Below are 19,257 nucleotides of genomic sequence, written 5' to 3'. Positions count from 1 at the left end.
CTATTCATCTTGGGAGAGAAGATATCTTGTTGTATTTTTGATATAGCGCCTTGAATTCTTGAAGGGAAAAATCAGAAAGATTTATGTCAATGCCACGGGGCTGGTACTAAAGCTGAAGGTCTAGCTCCTAAGGCTGGCTTAGGAAAGGCTTACAGACCAAAGCCGGGGGGTGGGGGGCGGTTAAAAAGATCGCAGAAGGCTTTTTTTCTTTTTTTCCTTCTTGAAGAGTTGTTCCTAAATGAAGGAAATCATGTACCCTTCCTCCTTTTTTTTTTTTTTAAAGATTTTATTTATTTATTTGAGAGAGAGAGAATGAGAGACAGAGAGCACGAGAGGGAAGAGGGCAGAGGGAGAAGCAGACTCCCTGTTGAGCAGGGAGCCCGACGTGGGACTCGATCCCGGGACTCCAGGATCATGACCTGAGCCGAAGGCAGTCACTTAACCAACTGAGCCACCCAGGCACCCCCCTTCCTCCTTTTTGCTTGTACATTCAGTATTTTTTTTTTTAATGAATTAAAGCTTGAGGGAAGATGCTACCAGATAGTTTCTGAAACTGATGCATGGTGGTTTTGCTATCCAAGGAGCAAATGGATTAGCTCCTGGATGGTTCGCTCCTGTCGTTAGCTTTGTTTGCTCTGGGTGCTTTCTCTTTTACCAGTTGCTGCATTTTGCATGATCTCTCCCTCAGCCGCTTAGGGGGTCTCTTCTGAGACTGACTCTACTCTGAACACAGACGAACTGTATGGGTGCAAGGGAGGGGCTCAGAGTAGCCACGTGCCTGCCAGTCCATCTCGGACAACCTGCGGTCATAGTGGGGTTTGCGATCACCAAGCCTCTTCAGAATGCCCTGGTTTTCCATGGTGATTCTCACTAGTTCCCGGTTCCTTGTTTCTCTGTTTAAGCTGAAAAACACAAAATCCTGAGATGGCTGGAGAATAAAATTCCCTTCTTGGATGAAGTCGTGATGTCATAAACCCAGGCTGCCTAAGTGCAGGGAACAGACTTTCCTGCTGAGCCCTGAGACACCCCCCCACACCTGTTGAACTAGACTACGCTTTGGGGTCCGTGCACAACATTGGCAGGTTTCTATCAGTGGTTCTCAACCCTGATGTCCACTAGAAGATTCTACTTTATTGGTCTGGGTGCACCTTGGGCATTGGCATTTTGTAAAAGCACCCCAGCAATAATTATGTGAAACCAGGACTGAGAATGTCTGGTTTATATGACGGGGGAAGGTCTTGCCTATGGACACATCACAAAAGGCTGGTGACAAGTTTTGCTTCACCTCATCTCACCTTTCAACGGTTTCAGATACACAGGATATAGGAAAGGCATCTTGACACGCCCTCCTACACACACAAACACACACACACACACCGACCAAATTCTTTCCCTTGCATACACTTCTTTTGTAGCCCTGTCTACACTGCATTATTATTTACAGAAAAGTCTCCCCTAACAGGTCTTGAGTTTTTCGAGGCTAGGAAACATATATATCTCATTTCATCTTTGTATTCATAGCACTTAGCACATAGTAGTTCCTCAAGAAATATTTGAGGAACCGATTTTTAAGAATGCCATGTCAAAGTCCCAGCTATGGTCACCATTTTACAAAAGCGTGCAGTGTTTTCTTGTGACAAACTCTGAATAGAACTCCAAAAATTCTCTTAGGTGCAATAAAAGTTAGCTCTTTACCACTAGAGAAAGGTCCCCGTTTTGGATAGTTTTCATTCTCCTTAACCTGGTCTCTGGCTACCATCAAGATACCTTCTCTCGAGTACACCCCCTGCTCAGGAGAACCTCGCACTAAAATCCAACAAGGGCAAAGTCAATTTTGACTTCCCAAACATGAAGAGAGGAGAGAGAACACTACCTCTTGGAAAAATATTCATTCCAGCAATCCACCTTGGCAGGGCCACGATGGGCATTTGCGATTTTCTGACACAGTTGCTTGTTTTCATATTCGATTTTGTCGATTCGCTTTTGTTCACCCTGGTAAGAAACCGCATCCCCACCATGGTCACATCATCCAACACCCAAAGGCTCCGCATCACCCTCCTCTGGGACGGTGGGAAAGGGGCAAATTGAGGGCCGCAGTGGAGCCTGGGAGGAGAGCGTAGGGATGGGTGGTGTGCAAAGGACAGGGAATCTTAACAAATCTCTTGGTGAGGAGGGTATTTATATGTCTGGGAAACTGGGCCTCTTCAGGACATCGATAAAAATCAATAAAGTACATCCGCAGATGGCAAGAACAAATACCTGTAGTTTGCTCAGTTTTAAAATGTGATGTGTGGGGGTCACTGGTGGTTTGGTATCAACAGTAGGCTTCACTAGAGGATAAAAGAAAGCCACGTTACTACACAGGGGTCCTCTTAGCTACCTCGGGAAACCTCACGTTCCAGACAACTAACTGCCCTGACTAATAAACATGACGATTTTGAGTTCTGACCTTACTCTGGTTCAGCAATTTTAGGTTAGTTTAATTTCCCAAACTGACATCTTTGAAGAGTTTTCAGCACAAATAACAGAATGTGAGGACCAGAACAACTAAAACAGAGGTAAATGTCCTTTGCATCCAATGAAAGATTCTCTCCCATCCTTTCCCAGTACAACTAGCCTGTTGGGCACTGGAGTCCTACCCTCTCTCTAGCTTACTCTGGCTTTAAAGAGTTTAAGTGAGCATTTCCATCCATTGATAAATTTTGTCACTGATGCCAACGTCCTCTTGACCCAACCCAGCAGAGAAGGCCATATCATCACAAGGCCATGTACTGGTCTGGTTTACTGTCACTATCTCTAAGGTGTGGACCCTTCCAGAACTCCTAATCGCAGTGTCCCGCCCCAACTGCCCACATACCTATTTGTATTCTATTCTTGTGAAATATATAGTGGCCAAAGTCCAGTTTCTTTCTGAAGGTTGTGCTCTGTCTGTGATTAGAAACAATTACAGGGTAGGCTAGATAATCAAGGGAATTGTTCATCTTCTCTTCCTAGTCTCACTTCAGAAATGAGGCACCCAGGCTCCTCTGTGAGGTACTTAGAGGTCCCCATGACAGGTTGCCATAGTTACCCCGTTATGACATCAGGGACAGGTCTTGGGGAAGGAAGAGGAGTGGCAGAGCATACTTGGCTGTCCCTGGGCTTCTGTTTGAAAGCTAACACAGGTCCAAATCAAAATGAGGGGCAAGACTCAGAATCTCTCCCACCTGCCTGGCATGTAGATGCCACCACCATCAGGGGGAAAAGATGTGGTGTGCTGGGAGGGGTGGGAAGGCACCGGGTGGGAGGTGGGGGGTGGGGATGGAGCAATCCAGCCTTGGTTACACACCTTCAGCTATAAGCTGAGGGGTCTCCACCACAGTAGATCTTCTGGAGGTGTGAGACCACGAGCTTTTGGGGGGAGGTGAAAGATGACCCTAATGAGAATCTCATCCAGTTTCTTCATTTTGCAGATGAGGAACCTGAAGTCCAAAGCAATAGCCTGTTCTGCTCAGGAACCAAATTAGTGGCTGGGCCGGGCTCAGGATAGGGGGTTTCCTAAATTCCTGGGACATTCGCTTTTTGGAGGAGTGGGGGGGTGGGGTGGGAATCTGCCATCAACAGGAGGACAGAGATTGTTTTCTGCTTTTAGTGGGATTTCAGCAAATGAGGGGCTGCCAACAGTGATGAGGCTCATGGCGGGCTAGCAGCTGCTCCTGGAAGGGCTGCAAAGGAGCCTGATTCATCTCCACGCTCGGACAGGTGTAGTAGCACCTCGGAAAACCTGCTCACGTTCCAGACAACTAACTGCCCCGACTAATAAACATGACGATTTTGAGTTCTGACCTTACTCTGGTTCAGGAATTTTAGGTTAGTTTAATTTCCCAAACTGACATCTTTGAAGAGTTTTCAGTTCTTGTGATGTAGAGGGAGAACACCTACTGAGTGCTCGCGGGGCGCTTTCCTTGAGTGTCACACTTAATCTTTCAAACAACCCTAGGAGTTAGGTCCTAGTATCCCCATGTTTTCCCCCCAGCAAGCAGCCTCAGAGAGGTGGATTTGCCAGGGCCGCAATGCCAAGCCTGGTTGCACAGAGTCCAAGCTTTGAAGCCCAGCGCAGACTCCCAGTAGATGTTGGAAGAAATGTGCCTCAGAGTTGGGCTTCCCAAACTTTAACCTTTCTAAGGATCCCCAGGGGGGGCCTGTAAAATGCACATTCTCATTCAGCGGGGCTGGGCTGGGGCGGAGATTTCGCATTTCTGACCAGCTCCCGGGTGATGTCAAGGCCGCTGGTCCGCAGCAGGCAGATCAGCTCACAAGCGGAATCGGGTATCCCGGTAATCCTGCAAAAACTAAGCGACACCTGTGTGTACCCCGTTCAGTGGGAACATTTATTGCGCTCTGCGTTTAATCCAATGAAGTTACTGCACTTCCCCATTTCTAACGATGCAGGAAAGGCCTCAGCTGGGGGTGGGCCGAGGACCCCTGAAACTCCCGGGTGGCGCCATCTCCGCCGGGGGGGGGGCGGGCAACAGGCCCGGGGCCCCCCCAGAGCGTCCGCGCAGCCCCCGGCGCCGCGCCTGCCTGCGGGGAGCGGAGCGCGCCTAGCGTCCGCGCTCCGCCTTTTCCCGCGCCCGGCGGGCCCGCCTCCGGGGCGGGACGGGGCGGGTCCCGGCTCGGGAGCCCCCGCCCAGCTGACCCGGCGGCTCTCCCCGCGCAGGCTGCTGCCCCGGCGTGCAGGGCCCGGCAGCCGCCATGTCCGGCCCGTTCGAGCTCTCGGTGCAGGATCTCAACGACCTGCTGTCGGACGGCAGCGGCTGCTACAGCCTGCCGAGCCAGCCCTGCAACGAGGTCACCCCCAGGATCTACGTGGGCAACGCGTGAGTCGCCGCTGGGGCGCCCCGCCCACCCGAAAGCAGGGGTGGGGGCGTCGCGGGCGTGCGGGGGGGGTGGGGGGGCGGTGCGGGGCGTGGTCGCCCTCCGGGAGCACCGCGGGGGCCGGGCAGGGGCTGGAGTCGCCGGCCGCCCCCGCGCGGGGAGCGGAGGGGCTAGATCCCGCCCCGGCCCCGCGCGGTCCTCCCCCTCGCGGGGGGCCCGGATCTTGGGACGCTAGCCAGCCGGGCGTCCGGCCCGAAGCCGTCGCCCGCTAGGGGCTCGGCTTTGGGCGGGGTCGGGCTACCGTGATCACTTAACAGGTGGCCCTCTGTCACCCGGCCGGTCTCCAGCCCGCGCGTCATGTGACAGCTGCCTGGTTCTGCAGTGAGGTCACCGCGGAATGTCTGCCTTCGCTGCCATGGCAACTGGCTGACGTCACACATCGGGCGTGGAACTTTCCTGGCTGGATAGGCTAGATCAAGGAATCGAAATACTCCAAATGAGGGATCCGGAGAGCTGGGCCGGGGTTCCCTCGCTCCTTCCCCTGCCTTCCAGATAGGGTTTGATTTACCGACGCCCTACGCTCTATGGGCCAGGCTCTGCGTGTTGGAAACCCGGAACTAACTTCCTTCTCTCCTTTTATCCAGGAGGAAATGGTGGCCCAGGGTGGTTGAGGGACTGTGAGGACAGGGTCAACGTCTCGTTCATGTCTGTATCCCTGTCCTGTACTAGAACCTGCTGCTTACCCTGCTGAGGGCTGCCACAAAAACGGGGGTCCTCGCGGGGCTAACAGGGGTCCATAGGGCAGATCCCACTTTCATGGGGGACAGGTCTCATCCACTCCATCCCTTCATTCACCGTATGGAGCACCTACTCTGTGTCAGGCACTTGCAGTGCACATTCATGGTGATAGTAATATAGCAATGTTGAATTTGTAATCCACAAGGGAGGTGAATGGGAGCTCACCTTCAGAGTTGTTTTTTTAATCAACCACTGCCTTACAACCATGTGCAGCCTCGTGAGCAGGGACAGCTGCAACAGCCCCAGAGCCTCAGCCAAAGGGCTCAGGGAATTGCAGAGTTCTGAGGACAGTGCCCTGTCCAGACACCCAAGCAGCAAGTAGCCGTGGCACCCTCAGGGACCCTGTGCTCTCGGACAGTTTGGCACATTCAGCTGCCCCTACTTCCTGGGTGGAAACCGAGGTTGTGAATGTCTGGTGGCAGCCAGAGTGGCCAGTGCTGAAGGCCACTGTAGAAAAACACATCCCCTGCCTAATTAATGAATCTGGCTTTGACCTGGCCAGGGGTGTGTTGAGGGGGGCACTCAGCAGGGAGCCAACAAGTGCTCCCTGCCCATTGGGAGCCCCCCTGAACCAAATCAGGGCTCACAGGCAGAGAGGAGCCTGTGTGAGCCTCATTTTCTAGAACTCGGGCTATGCAGTTGATGTGGACATGACAGGCAGAGTGGGGGGGGGGACAGAGCAGGGCTGGTGTCAGGCCTCCTCCCAGCTCAGCCGCCAGTCGCCCGTGTGACCCACGGCTCATCCTCCCACCGTCCTGTGGGGCCGGAGCTCAAGCCCAGGCCTTGCTTCCTCACAGGCTGCTGTGACAGGCAGACGCCATCGAGTCGGAGAAAGCGTTTTGTAAAGTATAACTGCTGTTTGAATTGGGATGTTGTTGGGAGATGAAATAAAGGAGCCCTTTGACTATTCAGATCAAATGTTTTATAACCCCCAGAGTTCTGTTGGCGCCACTCGGTCCCCAAGTGCTTACTCACCCAGGAGGGCTTCAGAGACGTGGCTAGTGCTCTGTGGCGGAAAGGTCCCTCCGGGGACTGGAGGGGCTGCCGTACTTTGTGATCCAAGGAAGGAGGCTGCCTCGGATGCGCTGATGTCCTTCTTTTTCACTGATTCACTACATAGTCACTCAGCACCTACTGCGTGCTACGTGCTGTAGCAGGTGCTGGGCAGGCAGACCGGGTTACTCCCTCTAGGAGCTCAAAAACAAATAAGCACAATCAGGCATTAGAAGAGCACGGACCACAGTGTCACGCTCTGTCTATAGGACCGCTCATTTAACACAGCCAGCCCAGGGGGTATCAGCCCCATTTGACTGACAGGGAAACTGAGTCACCAAAAGGTTAGTGGCTTGCTCACGGTCACCTGGCTGGTAAGTCTGAGGGTTGGATTCAGACCCAGGCAGTCTGGCTCTAGAGCCCATTTTGAGCCACTGGGTTGTATGACCACCACAGGATAGGGGAGCATGATGCCAGATGGGATGGAGGGGCGATTGGGACATACTGCAGAGGGTGGTGAAAAATGAGAGGGTGTGTGTCCATGGAGAAGCTCTAGAAGGGCATTCCAGAGAGAGGGAACAACATGGGCATGAAACGCCCCAGCTATTTGGGGAAGCTGCGGGTAATTAGATATGCCTGGAGGGAGGGAGGTGGGTCATAAGATGAGGGGAAGCCGGCAGGGGCCAAGCGTGGACAATTCCTAGCTTTGCCAGGAGACTTAGAATCTCCTCCATCTTCCTCCCCCCCGGGGCTGCCAGTTGGTGAGTTAATCATCCCCTGTTGCTGTCTCCTGTCCAGGTCTGTGGCACAAGACATCCCCAAGCTGCAGAAACTAGGCATCACCCATGTGCTGAATGCTGCTGAGGGCAGGTCCTTCATGCACGTCAACACCAATGCCAACTTCTACAAGGACTCCGGTATCACCTACCTGGGCATCAAGGCCAACGACACGCAGGAGTTCAACCTCAGCGCCTACTTTGAAAGGGCTGCAGACTTCATCGACCAGGCCTTGGCTCAAAAGAATGGTAAGTCACCTGCAGTCCAGGGAACAAGGCAAGGCAGCTTTGACTAGACTTTTTTTCTAGAAAACAGGCCCACAGCCAGCTTCCTCCTGGAACCTGTCAAGAGGCCCCACGTTACACAAGATGTACAAACCTTTCTCCCAGTGGCAGCCTCTGGGGTCCTGGTGTTTGAGTGGACTTTGGGAGTTCATTTCTAGCCACTCCCCGCCATGCCCCCAATTCAAATAGGTGCAGCAGTAACGATTTATCTTCTGTGATAAGAAGTGCTGAGGTGTTGGAGCTCTGGGGCTGGTTGATTCAGCAGCTCAGTGGCGGCATCTTCCCCCCCCGCCACCTTCCGGGCTCTCCCCTAGTGGTCCCAAGATGGCAGTGGCAGACCCAGTCACCACACCCTGGCAGGACGAAGTACAGCAAAAGACCTGGCAGCCATCTCTTCCTCATGTTTCTTCCTTTATTTAAAGAGCAAGTAGAAGGGCACCTGGGTGGCTCAGTCGGTTAAGCGTCTTGCCTTCAGCTCAGGTCATGATCCCAGGGTCCTGGGATCGAGCCCCGTGTCGAGCTCCCTGCTCAGCAGAGGGGGTCTGCTTCTCCCTCCCCCTCTGCTCCTCTGCCCGGCTCATGCTCTCTCTCTCTCAAATAAATACATAAAATCTTAAAAATAAGTAAATAAAAATAAAGAGCAAGTAGAAGGCTCCTGAGAAACCCCTCAGTGGGGTTCTCACATCTCACTGGCTGGAGTTGGCTTACATGAGTGCCCGGCCGGGGGAATGGGGCAGCCATGACTGGCTTAGGCTGGTGCTTGGCAAGCTACGGCCCACAGGCCACATCTTCCAGCCACTTTCTAAATGCTTCCTGCAGCACAAATCTAAGACTGAAGGAGAACTGCTGAGGCCCTGGCAGGCAGGCAGGCCGCCCCCCCGGGGGAAGCCCTAGAAGGCAGAGGGCAGACATCAGTTGAGCGGGCCGGGCCACCTGCCCTTTCTGCTTTTAGCTTGTTCCTCTCAGTGTCTGCCTTTACCTTCAGGCTGCATCCCCCAGCCTCTTCCTCCCTGACCCACAGCCTTCTCAGGGGGAGGTGAGCCCCGTGAAGGTGCAGTCGGCCTTGTCCCCCTGCTTCTGGCCTGTCTCTGCTTCTTGTGCCCAGCAGCCTCCCCCTGGAATGATTTCCAGTGACCAGTGTGGACTAGACGCTGGTTATCTCATGTCTGGGGCTCAGGAGGGAAGTTTTATCACCCGGGAAATCTGCAGGCTCTATTGTCAGCCCCTTCATGGTCCTTCACGGTCTCGTGTATGTCACCCCCTCCATTCCGGCTGTACTGAGTTCCTGTGTAGATGGGAACAAGCAGCCCAGTTAAGGGGATGGATTTTTTTTTTTTTTTTTAAGATTTTATTTATTTATTTGACAGAGAGAGAGACAGCGAGAGAGGGAACACAGGCAGGGGGAGTGGGAGAGGGAGAAGCAGGCTTCCCGCCGAGCAGGGAGCCCAATGTGGGGCTCGATCCCAGGACCCTGGGATCATGACCTGAGCCGAAGGCAGACGCTTAACGACTGAGCCACCCAGGCGCCCCAAGGGGATGGATTTTGCTCTTCTTGTATGTGGATTGGTCATCCACTTGGGGAACTTAGAGCTTTCTGACTTTGTTTCCCCTTCCCCTACCACTAGGAACAGACTTTGAATTCTTGTGACCTCCTGCCTTAGCAGGAGGTGGCATGGGCTAAGTTGTCAGTCTGGAAAGTTCTCTCTGCCTCTCCCTCCCTTGTCTTCTGGCAAACTCCACCTTGTGCCTTAGCACCGGGCATAGTGTTCTGTCTTCAATGAAGCCTGCCCTCAGGCTGGGTCCACTCCGTCCCTGTCTGTCTCCCCAGCACGCGATGTAGCATTGGGCGCGTAGCACATACACTGCAAATAATTACCGAGTGAGTGACAAAAATGAATTCCGTGGGCTCTGATGCCAAGTGTAAATGCCTCTAGGATTGACTGGCTGAGTGAGTGAACAGAAGGCCACTGGCCTCCCGCAGGGTGCAGGGCTCAGGGGAGCCAGGCGCCCCTCACTTTGGAGAAGTGGGATGAGCCAGGAGTGCTCAGAGGAGGAAGCAATCACTTCCTGGCTGGATCAAGGGAGGCTTATATGGAGGAGGTGTTATCTGGGTGGGGCCTGGAGGGATGGGAGTCAGACCTTCTCCTTCCCCGTCGGCTCTGTGAGTCCTGGGCAGCTGAGTATCTACCAGGTGGTGAGGCAGTGGCTCTGCAGAGGGTCCCCTTGCCAGGGCCTGGGCAGGGAGAACCCCACTGCGCATCCTTTGGGTATATTGGCTAGAGAGGGAATGGGCAGGAGAGTGGCGGACTCCCCCTTCCTGCTTGGGAGGCACGGGGAGAATAGAGTCCTGTTTTGGGGGTAGGGTGATGGGAACAGAAGAGACTCTGTCTGATTCTGGGCCAGCAGATTTCCTTCAAAATAATGGCAGGATGGAGGCATTGGTGGATAATCATTCACTTGGCTAGTCAGCAAATACTTATTGAGCACCAAGTGCGTACAAGAGGTTGGAGGGCCTCCAGAAATCAATACCCCACAGCCCTTGCCTGTAAGGCATACACAGTCTGGTGGAGGAGGGTAGATCTATGTGTGGCCAGCAGTGGTACAGAGCCCAGGCCGCTGTCGTGGAAGGTTCTGGGCGCCACCAGACGACTCCTGTTGCTGGCTAGGAGTTCATTATTGAGTGCTTGCATATGCCAGGCATTAGCCTAAGGGCCTTATATGACGCCTCCTTCAGTCCCCTAACAACACTGTGCAATGGGTAGTATTAACACGGATGGGGAAATCGAAGTGTGGGGGGTTAGGTGGGTCACAGAGTTCATAAGCAGTGTACTGGTGGGCAAAACAGAACCAATAGAATAAATAGGTATTTTTATTTTAAGGAATGGGCTCACATGATTGTAGGATCTGGCAAATCTGAAATCTGTAGGGCAGAGTGGCAGGCTGGAAATTCGGGGCCAGGCTTCTTTATTATAGCCTTGAGGCAGAAGTTTTTCTTCTCCAGCGAACCTCACTTTTTGCTCTTAAGATCTTTAACTGATTGGGTGAGGCCCATCCACTTGATTAAGGGCAGTCTCCTTTACTGAAGGTCAGCTGATAGTTGGGTTAATTACATCCAGGAAATACCTTCTAGACTAGTGTTTGCCCAAGCAACTGGGCATGGTAGACAAGCCGAGTTGACACATGTAACCATCGCAACCAGCAAGTTAAAAGTTAAACCCACATTCATATGACTTCAAAGGTTTTGGTTCTTTTTTTTTTTTTAAGATTTATTTTTCAGCACGCCAGGGTGGCTCATTCAATTGAGAGTCGCACTCTTGGTTTTGGCTCAGGTCATGAGCTCAGGTTCCTGAGATGGAACCTTGCCTCTGGCTCTGCGCTCAGCAGGGAGTCTGCTTCCCCTCTCCCTAGCCCTCTGCCCCCCCACCTCCTAGCCCCCGTCCCTGGCTCACACACGCACATGCTCTTTCTCTCTCTCAAAAAAAGATGTATTTATTTATTTATTTGAGAGAAAGAGAGTGTGTGTGCACATGTGCCCCTCGGGGAGGGGGGAGGGGGGAGGTTCGGCGCAGGGCTCAGTCTCATGACCCTCAGACTGTGACATGAACCGAAATCAAGAGTCAGACGCTCAACCAACTGAGCCACCCAGGCGCCCCAAAGATTTTGGTTCTAAATCCCTATGCTGACAAAGGAAATACTTGAACTGGGGTTTTAAGGGATGAGTAGGAGTTTGCCAGGTGGCCAAGAGAGAGACTATGTTCCAGGTAGAGGGAATGACACGTGCAGATGTGGAAAAGCATGGGAAGGTATCAGGGCTGTGGGCACTTGGCCTTATAAGCCATACCTTGGAGACTAGAAGTCCTGCAAAGGGTGACAGGTTGTATTTGAATTTTAGAAAGCCCCTTCCGGCTTCTGGGGGCAGTGTGGATTGGTGGTGGTGAGGGTAAAGCGAGAGCTCTGTTTGGAGGTGTGGAGGGGGTGGAGGTGAGGGTGATGAGGACCTGAACTAAGGCTCTGTGGTGGGAGGGGTGATGGCCGAGAGAAGCCAAGGCTTGTGGGTCCCAGGCCCCCCCCCCCCAGTGGAAATGCAATGTGCTGGGACTTGCTGATGCTTTCTTTCACCAAATGCTGGGGATGCAGCGGGGAGCAAAACGGTCAGACGCCCCTGCCTTGTGGAGCTTCCCCTTTTCAGGCGAAGCTGACAGCAAACAAGTGAAAAAAGATTTCCGGCCTGTATGGCGGGGGGGCGCTAAAGCAGCGGTGGGGGAAGGGCTGGGAGTCGGGGTGGGGGGGGTTGTGGCTTTAGAGAGGGTGGGTCGGGGAGCAGACACCTGGGGAAAGAGGTTTGCAGGCTGAGAGGCCCGCTGTCTGTAGAGACAGAGAGGAGGAGATGACTTCAGAAGGGGGGGCCGGATTGCATCAGGCCTAGTGGGCCATGGAGGGGGGCCGGCGTGAGAGGGTGTTTTTGTTTGTGTGTTTTGATTTTTCTGTCCCTGTGTTTGTATTTGACATGCATGTTCCTTTTATTTTCCTAAACTGCTTTGTTGAGGTATAATTGACATTCAACAAATCACAAGTATTTAAAGCCTACAATTTGGGGCGCCTGGGTGGCTAAGTCGTTGAGCGTCTGCCTTCGGCTCAGGTCATGATCCCAGGGTCCTGGGATCGAGCCCCACATTGGGCTCCCTGCTTGGCAGGAAGCCTGGGAAGCCTGCTTCTCCCTCTCCCACTCCCGCTGCTTGTGTTCCCTCTCTCGCTGTGTCTCTCTGTCAAATAAATAAAATCTTTAAAAAAAAAAAAAAGCCTACACTTTGACATTTTGACATAGGTCCACACCTGTGAGACCATCACCGCAAGCGCAATAGTGGGCCCGCCTGTCACCCCCCAGCCCTGGCGTTTCCTCAGGTGCCTCTGTGATCCCTCCCCTCCGTCCCCTCCGCCTTCCTTTCCTAAGCAACCACGGCTCTGCTTTCTGTCACCAGACATGAGTGTACGTTTTGTAGACTTTTGTATACATGGAATTACGCGGCGGGTTCGCTTTCTTGGCCTGGCCCCTCTCGGTATAATTGCTGTGAGTTCCATCCGTGTGGCTGCACGTGGCCGTAGCTCTTTCCTGTTTAATGCTGACGAGTTTTTCCATCTTGCGGGTGTGTCCCAGTTTGTCTGTTCACCTGCTGGTGGACATCTGGGTCATTTCTATGTTGTTTTTTTAAGATTTTATTTTATTATTTGATAGAGAGGGAGGGAGAGAGAGAGAGAGCATGAGTGGGGGTAGGAGCAGAGGGAGAAACAGAGACTCCCTGCTGAGCAGGACTCGATCCCAGGACCCTGAGATCATGACCTGAGCCGAAGGCAGATAGATGCTTCACCGACTGGGCCACCCAGTGGCCGCATATGTTTTGCTTTTGATGGAAATACCAAATTCAGGGGTGCCTGAGTGGCCCAGGCACCCCTCCTTCTTGTTATTTATCTGTCCTGCTATTGATGGGCCTTTGGGAGCTGCCAGTGGGGGCCGTTATGAACAGCGCCGCCCTCTGAATATTCTGGCACGTGTCTTTTGGGGACACGCGTGCACCTCCCCGCTGGGCCGTAGGGCTTGCATGCGTTCCACTTGAGTACGTACGGCCCCACCATCGGCCAGAGTGACAGCCCTGCCCTGCACAGCCGGAGAGAGAAGTCCTGCTTCTCCACATCCTCACTGATGCTCTGTGTTTTCCATCTTTTTCCACACGGGTGGGGATACAAGGGCGTCTTGTTGTACTTTTCACTGGCGCTGCCCCGGAAGAGTTCTGACTCGAGTCGGGCTGTGTGCGGACGGCCCCAGCTCCAGCTTGTGTGCCCCTGTTTCTTTTTTTTTTTTTTTTAAAGATTTTTTATTTATTTATTTGACAGAGAAAGACACAGCGAGAGAGGGAACACAAACGGGGAGTGGGAGAGGGAGAAGCAGACTCCCCGCTGAGCAGGGAGCCCGATGCGGGACTTGATCCAGGGACTCCAGGATCATGACCTGAGCCGAAGGCAGTCGCTTAACCAACTGAGCCACCCAGGCGCCCCAACCCCTGTTTCTTTTTCAGGCCGGGTCCTCGTCCACTGCCGGGAAGGTTACAGCCGCTCCCCAACCCTCGTTATCGCCTACCTCATGATGCGTCAGAAGATGGATGTCAAGTCTGCCCTGAGCATCGTGAGGCAGAACCGTGAGATCGGCCCCAACGATGGTTTCCTGGCCCAACTCTGCCAGCTCAATGACAAACTAGTCAAGGAGGGGAAGTTGAAACTCTAGGGCACTCCTGCTGCCTCTTGTCTAGAGGCAGGGAGGGGAAGCCCTGGTCCAGGTGCCCCAAGCCACCATGTTTAGGAAACACAGTGTAACCTGCTCCCAGCATCACCAGGCACTTGCCCACAAGTCTGTCCCAACACAGCCCTGGGCCACTTTCCCCCTGGGGAGCATATAAAGAAGCTTGCTAAGGAAGGCATTGTCGCTCCCTGGTGTGTCCTGTGCCTACAGTTTATGATGCCCTCTCCCTGAGGTGGGGGCACAGAGGGGGAAGGCCTGTGATGTGCATGTTTCTCCTGGATGGCCCAAGGCAGGAGGTCTGTGGGAGTATAAGGCTCGAGATGCCCCCAGGGGCCCCTCCTGACCTCCGTTGCCCCCTGCCTCCCTCCCCCGCTCCCTGGCACCCACCCCTGGGTCCTCTCCTGAGTGGGGACCTCAGCACCTCGAGCCCTGTAAGGGAACTATGCAAACGCAGGCCCCTCTCTCCCCACCATGCCTGTGTCCCCCGGCTCCTCCCCACCGCCCACACCTTGTTCATAGGCAGAGGCACGTTGTGAGGTCTGAAGCTGGCCCCGTGGCCGGCAGTTAGTGGGTGGAAATTCCCATGAAGAGACTGCATTTTAAGTATTTCAGTAGGATTAAAGATACCCAAACAAAGAGGCCATCAGGTGGGCAGACATTCCCCTGGAGGACTCCTGTAAGTCCATAGTTTCTCAAATGCGAATCTTTGGAGGGCTTGCATTCAGAATCCGCTGCTTTGGAATATTTCCCTTGGACTGCTCTCAGTCACTTGGATTGTTAGAAGAGCGATGCCTTTGGGCATGGTTTTATTCTATTCTATTTTGTTTTTATTTTTTTATTTTATTTTATTTTATTTTATTTTAGAAAACAGGGTGTTGAAGTTCCAGCCTTTTTAAAAACCCCACCATTTGAAGAATTACAGAGGTTTTGTCCTGAATTACAGTGTTGGCAAGCTCAGACCACTCATGCTTAACTGCTTTTTGTCTTGGTTGCTATTCCAAGGACAGAAGGAGGAGGTTGGCCGATTACAGGGTGGGTGTGTGGGTGTGTAGGGGGGTGTGTGTCAAAAACACAGCCAGAGGATGGAGGAGCAGGCTCTCACCCCACCCACTTTTAGGTAGTTCTTAGGGCTCTGTGGTGCCAAGAAAGATCCTGGAGCCCTAAGAGCAAAAATGACTCAGCCAGGCCGAAATGAAACACGGCGGAGCCTCCAAATGGAGACTTTACTGGCGGTAGAGCAAACATACCAACTGGAACCACCTTTTTTTAGGACTAATTTCAGGATGACGTCAGAATGCACAGCATTCACGCTCACGCGTGTGTGCACATTCGTCAGAATTTAGGAGTTTTGTTTTGAACATAGTCTTGTTAGGACTTCAAATGACTGTTGCCATGGAAAGTGATGCACTCCTGTCGTCTTCAGGTTCCCCAACAGCAGGGGAGGTGGTTCTCAGCCATCCCCCCCAGCTCCTAGCACAAGAGGTCTAGAACAGCTGGCTGAATTAAACATTTTTTTTTTTTTTGAGCCCCAGATATATGTAGGGTATTGTTCTGGCAGGTGTATCAAGCTCCCAGAAACCTGAATTCATGGTAGGATCACTTGCAAGGATTTGCAAAAGGAGTCTTAGCAGAAATGAAAAACCAAGGACTTTAGTCGAGTCTTTAAAATTCAGTGGTAAATGGAAATTCAGGCAGTGCTAACCTGTCGAGGTGGGGAATGTGCCTTTTTCAGAGTTGACCAGGGGCGTCCGGCTAGACGAGGAGAAGCAGGGTGCCACAGGGCCTTGCTCCCGAGTGTCGTGGCCTCTCCCGCCACAGGGCCAGCAGTGCGGGGCCTGGACGGTCCCTTTCCTCTGTGACCACAGCCACCCTGAACAAACCAGGATCTGTCGCCTTTTCCAGATACCGGACTGCCCACATAGACCCACCTCAGTAAAATGGCCATCCTCTAACCCGTGCACCTCACCTCAGTTTCCAGAGAACCATCCCACTTAATCTAACTTGATCCTTCCAATAACCCTGTCAAGTTGGTAGAGCTTATTCATGTATTGTGACCTTTTAAGAAAAAGGAACTGGGGTTCGGACTGATGGAGGGCATGGCACCTGGGCTGTGCCGGCTCTAAGGAAGAGCTGAGGCCAGATTTCAGGTTTGCTGCTCCCTGAAGCTGAATCCTTTGTCCCATACTACGCTCCTTGCCAAGGAAGGAGCCCCCTGGGAGTGTCCAGGTGCACTGCATATGCCCTTGACCCAGCCCGTGTGCGCAAGAGCCAGTTTTGTAGACGGAGTACAACCATTCAAGCTGGGGTGCCACGGCAGGGCGGGGGGGTGTCTGGAAGAGGCGGGGAGGGAGTTGATACAAACCCATCCCGGCTCCAGGAAAAGGAAGCAAAAAGCATGGGTCCCCGATTCGGTTAGAATGTGTGGCTCTTCCTCCAGGATGCATGTAGCATCCCTAAGTTGGAGCTTTCCGCTCTACTTCTGGAAGAGGCTCCGGGACTGGGGCGAGGGCTCCCCCTCCCACGCTCAGGAAGTGGTCACTCCATAGGACAGCCATAGCTACTCAGGCTAGTTAGCCAGGACCTCTGGAAGGCCTTTCTGTGGGGGCATGAGGGAGAACAGGTCATTGGGAGAATTACTGCCTTTACTTGGGGGCTACTTTTATGCTGATAACTGGGGATTTCTTGGTAGTCTTTGGCCCCAGAAACCCTATCTTTACTTCATGAGATCTAGCTCCTAATTTTTGAGTTAAAATAAAATTCTATTGTGTAAGAGCCAGCACGTGCCCACGGCCAGTGGAAGCTGTTTCTGGATGGCTTTCTACCCCTGGGAAGTGATGGAATAGGAACTCAGGGTGCCCTTACCCTCCCCCCTGACCTGATCCCTTTCTTTGACTAGCAGACCCCCACCTAGGTCAAATTAGAGCACCAAATGGTTTTCTACTCAAGTCTAAAAGCAGTACACTTTCCACAGGCTGGTCTGTTTCTCTGCCACTCTGAGTTATCTGGAGAGCAGAAACCACCATCTGTCAGACCAGGGGACTCATCTAGAAGGCCTCTAAGGTCCTTTTGGCTCTGACACTGTAGGATTCTCAGAATCCCCACCTGGAATTTACCGCCACCTGGGAATTACAGGGGATGTAATAATATGACGACCAGCAGGTGGCACTGTGTTCCACCCATGGTGATGGATGCTTTTTGAAAGGGAATGTTGGTGCCCTTTTGTGTCACAAGTTAATGTTAAGATGCTAATGTTTTAATCCAAATAAGCACTGATCTTATAATAGGAAGATATGCGCTTTCCTCGCAGGAGATTTTCTGTCGTAAAACCGGTATCAAGAACCACTGAAGAGCCAACAGTGTGGGTCTTACCAAGTCAAGACTTTATCCTGATTGGAAGTAGAAGCCCTCTCCAGCTGAGAGAGCAGAGCCGTTGGAAGCTTAATTTATCTCCTGTCAGCTTTCAGGGTAATTTGATTGTGAAAGCGTGAGTTTCCTGGACAGAAAAGGGGAAGGTATTAAGTTGGTTTTAAAGGAAAGTAAGTTTAATGTCTGTTGTATCACCAATCAGTGTTAAAGCACTAACTGTAACCAAAATAAATGTCTTACATTACCTAGAAATGGTCTTTTTTGTCCTTATCACTGCTGATTTTCTCTGATGCGCTTACATTTGCTTTTGTCTAACTTTCAAAAATAAGTATCATCTAAAAATGAACCCTCCCGGGCGCCTGGGTGGCTCAGTCATTAAGCGTCTGCCTTCGGCTCAGGTCATGATCCCGGGGTCCTGGGATCGAGCCCCACATCGGGCTCCCTGCTCCGTGGGAAGCCTGCTTCTCCCTCTCCCACTCCCCCCGCTTGTGTTCCCTCTCTCGCTGTGTCTCTCTCTGTCAAATAAATAAAATGTTTAAAAAAATAAAATGAAATAAAAATTAACCCTCCCGAACTCATTCTCAGTCCCTAGATGATTATGTTTATGCAGTAGATGTTGATTAAACTTATCTTGCCAGTACCAGAAATTTCCCGTGATAGGAATAATCTTTTTATTTGTTTAGTTTCTAAAAAACTACAGCTTTTTTGAGGGATAATTGACTGGAATATTCTTGAATAGAGAGGCCCATCCTAAATGAGGGAGGTAGATCTATGTTCCTAAGAGAGTAGGAGACTGGGGGTGACAATCTCAAGCTGGCTTCACATGAAGATGATTAGGGCTTGAATGGTCCTGCAAATGGGCAGGCCCCAAAACATAGCCCTGCCCCCAGATGCCTTAAACTCCGCCATTAGCCTTTATCTCCCTTATAGTAAGCATTGGCTTTTTTTCTCTGAATAAAAAACTCAAAAGAGAGTTGGGTGCCTTTTCTCCCTGACAGAAAAAAAACTCTTTGTGGGGCACCTGGGTGGCTCAGTCGGTGAAGCGTCAGCCTTCAGCTCAGGTCATGATCCCGGGGTCCTGGGATCGAGTCCCACTCCCTGCTCAGGGGGGAGCCTTCTTCTCCCTCTGCTTGTGCTTGCTCGCTCTCTCTGACAAATAAATAGAATCTTAAAAAAAAAAAAAAAAAAAGAAAAATCCCATGCATATGTAAGTACACATACATGTGTCTGTGTATTAGAGATCTCCATGGAAAATGTTCTGCATTTGCTTTTGTGCCTAACAAACCGTTGTTTCTTATAGCACCATTCGTTTTACTAGCTACCTAGCATTCCGTTGTGTATGGTGTGCTGTGATTTCTGTCTACTCTAATTTTAAAGGTACAGGCTGCTTTAATGAGCACAGCATGTTGAAATGAGACTTATGAATAACAGTTGCAGTTTATCTGCTTAATATCCTGTTAATTTCTGTCATCTGTTGTGATGGCACTGTATCAAAGCTAAGGAGGATTGTTCTGTGCTTGCTTGTGTAATTTTACGGGGGCGGGGGGGTGCCTGGCTGGTTCAGTGGGAGTGTGCAACTCTTTTTTTTTTTTTAAAGATTTTATTTATTTATTTATTTTGAGAGAGAGAATGAGAGACAGAGAGCAGGAGAGGGAGGAGGGTCAGAGGGAGAAGCAGACTCCCTGCCGAGCAGGGAGCCCGATGTGGGACTCGATCCCGGGACCCCAGGATCATGACCTGAGCCGAAGGCAGTCGCTTAACCAACTGAGCCACCCAGGCGCCCGGGAGTGTGCAACTCTTGATCTCTGGGTCGTGAGTTTGAGCCCCATGCTGGGATGTAGAGATGACTCAAAAAAAAAAAAAAAAAAGACAATTTTATGGGGGTGGCAT

The 19,257-nt window shown here is 51.9% G+C and overlaps 2 protein-coding genes across 2 annotated transcripts; one reads left to right on the top strand and one right to left on the bottom strand.

Moving 5' to 3' along the window:
* Positions 1-2,981, bottom strand: CFAP97D1 (CFAP97 domain containing 1). The gene is made up of 5 exons (XM_045888824.1): positions 2,858-2,981; positions 2,260-2,330; positions 1,874-1,992; positions 779-902; positions 1-57 (listed from the first exon to the last, which is right to left on the bottom strand). The coding sequence occupies exons 1-5, from the start codon at positions 2,979-2,981 to the stop codon at positions 1-3; spliced, it is 495 nt and encodes a 164-aa protein (XP_045744780.1).
* Positions 2,982-4,665: 1,684 nt separating this feature from the next.
* DUSP3 (dual specificity phosphatase 3) lies at positions 4,666-17,619 on the top strand. Its single transcript, XM_045888826.3, has 3 exons — positions 4,666-4,859; positions 7,447-7,673; positions 13,781-17,619. The coding sequence occupies exons 1-3, from the start codon at positions 4,735-4,737 to the stop codon at positions 13,984-13,986; spliced, it is 558 nt and encodes a 185-aa protein (XP_045744782.1). The 5' UTR covers positions 4,666-4,734; the 3' UTR covers positions 13,987-17,619.
* Positions 17,620-19,257: the final 1,638 nt, after the last annotated feature.

The sequence above is a fragment of the Mirounga angustirostris genome, unplaced genomic scaffold, assembly GCF_029215605.1.
Source record: "Mirounga angustirostris isolate CCGP_5_RB_7025 unplaced genomic scaffold, mMirAng1.0.hap1 SCAF_17, whole genome shotgun sequence".
Taxonomy (NCBI): Eukaryota; Metazoa; Chordata; class Mammalia; order Carnivora; family Phocidae; genus Mirounga; species Mirounga angustirostris.
This window is presented reverse-complemented; position numbering and strand designations above follow the sequence as displayed.

Coding starts and splice junctions, on each gene's coding strand:
- CFAP97D1 (XM_045888824.1), bottom strand. CDS start 2,981: ATGAACAATTCCCTTGATTATCTAGCCTACCCTGTAATTGTTTCTAAT. Junction 1,993..2,259: donor TAAAACTGAGCAAACTACAG/GTATTTGTTCTT, acceptor GTTTCTTACCAG/GGTGAACAAAAGCGAATCGA. Junction 58..778: donor TGTCCGAGATGGACTGGCAG/GCACGTGGCTAC, acceptor TTTCCCTTCAAG/AATTCAAGGCGCTATATCAA.
- DUSP3 (XM_045888826.3), top strand. CDS start 4,735: ATGTCCGGCCCGTTCGAGCTCTCGGTGCAGGATCTCAACGACCTGCTG. Junction 4,860..7,446: donor AGGATCTACGTGGGCAACGC/GTGAGTCGCCGC, acceptor TCTCCTGTCCAG/GTCTGTGGCACAAGACATCC. Junction 7,674..13,780: donor GGCCTTGGCTCAAAAGAATG/GTAAGTCACCTG, acceptor TTTCTTTTTCAG/GCCGGGTCCTCGTCCACTGC.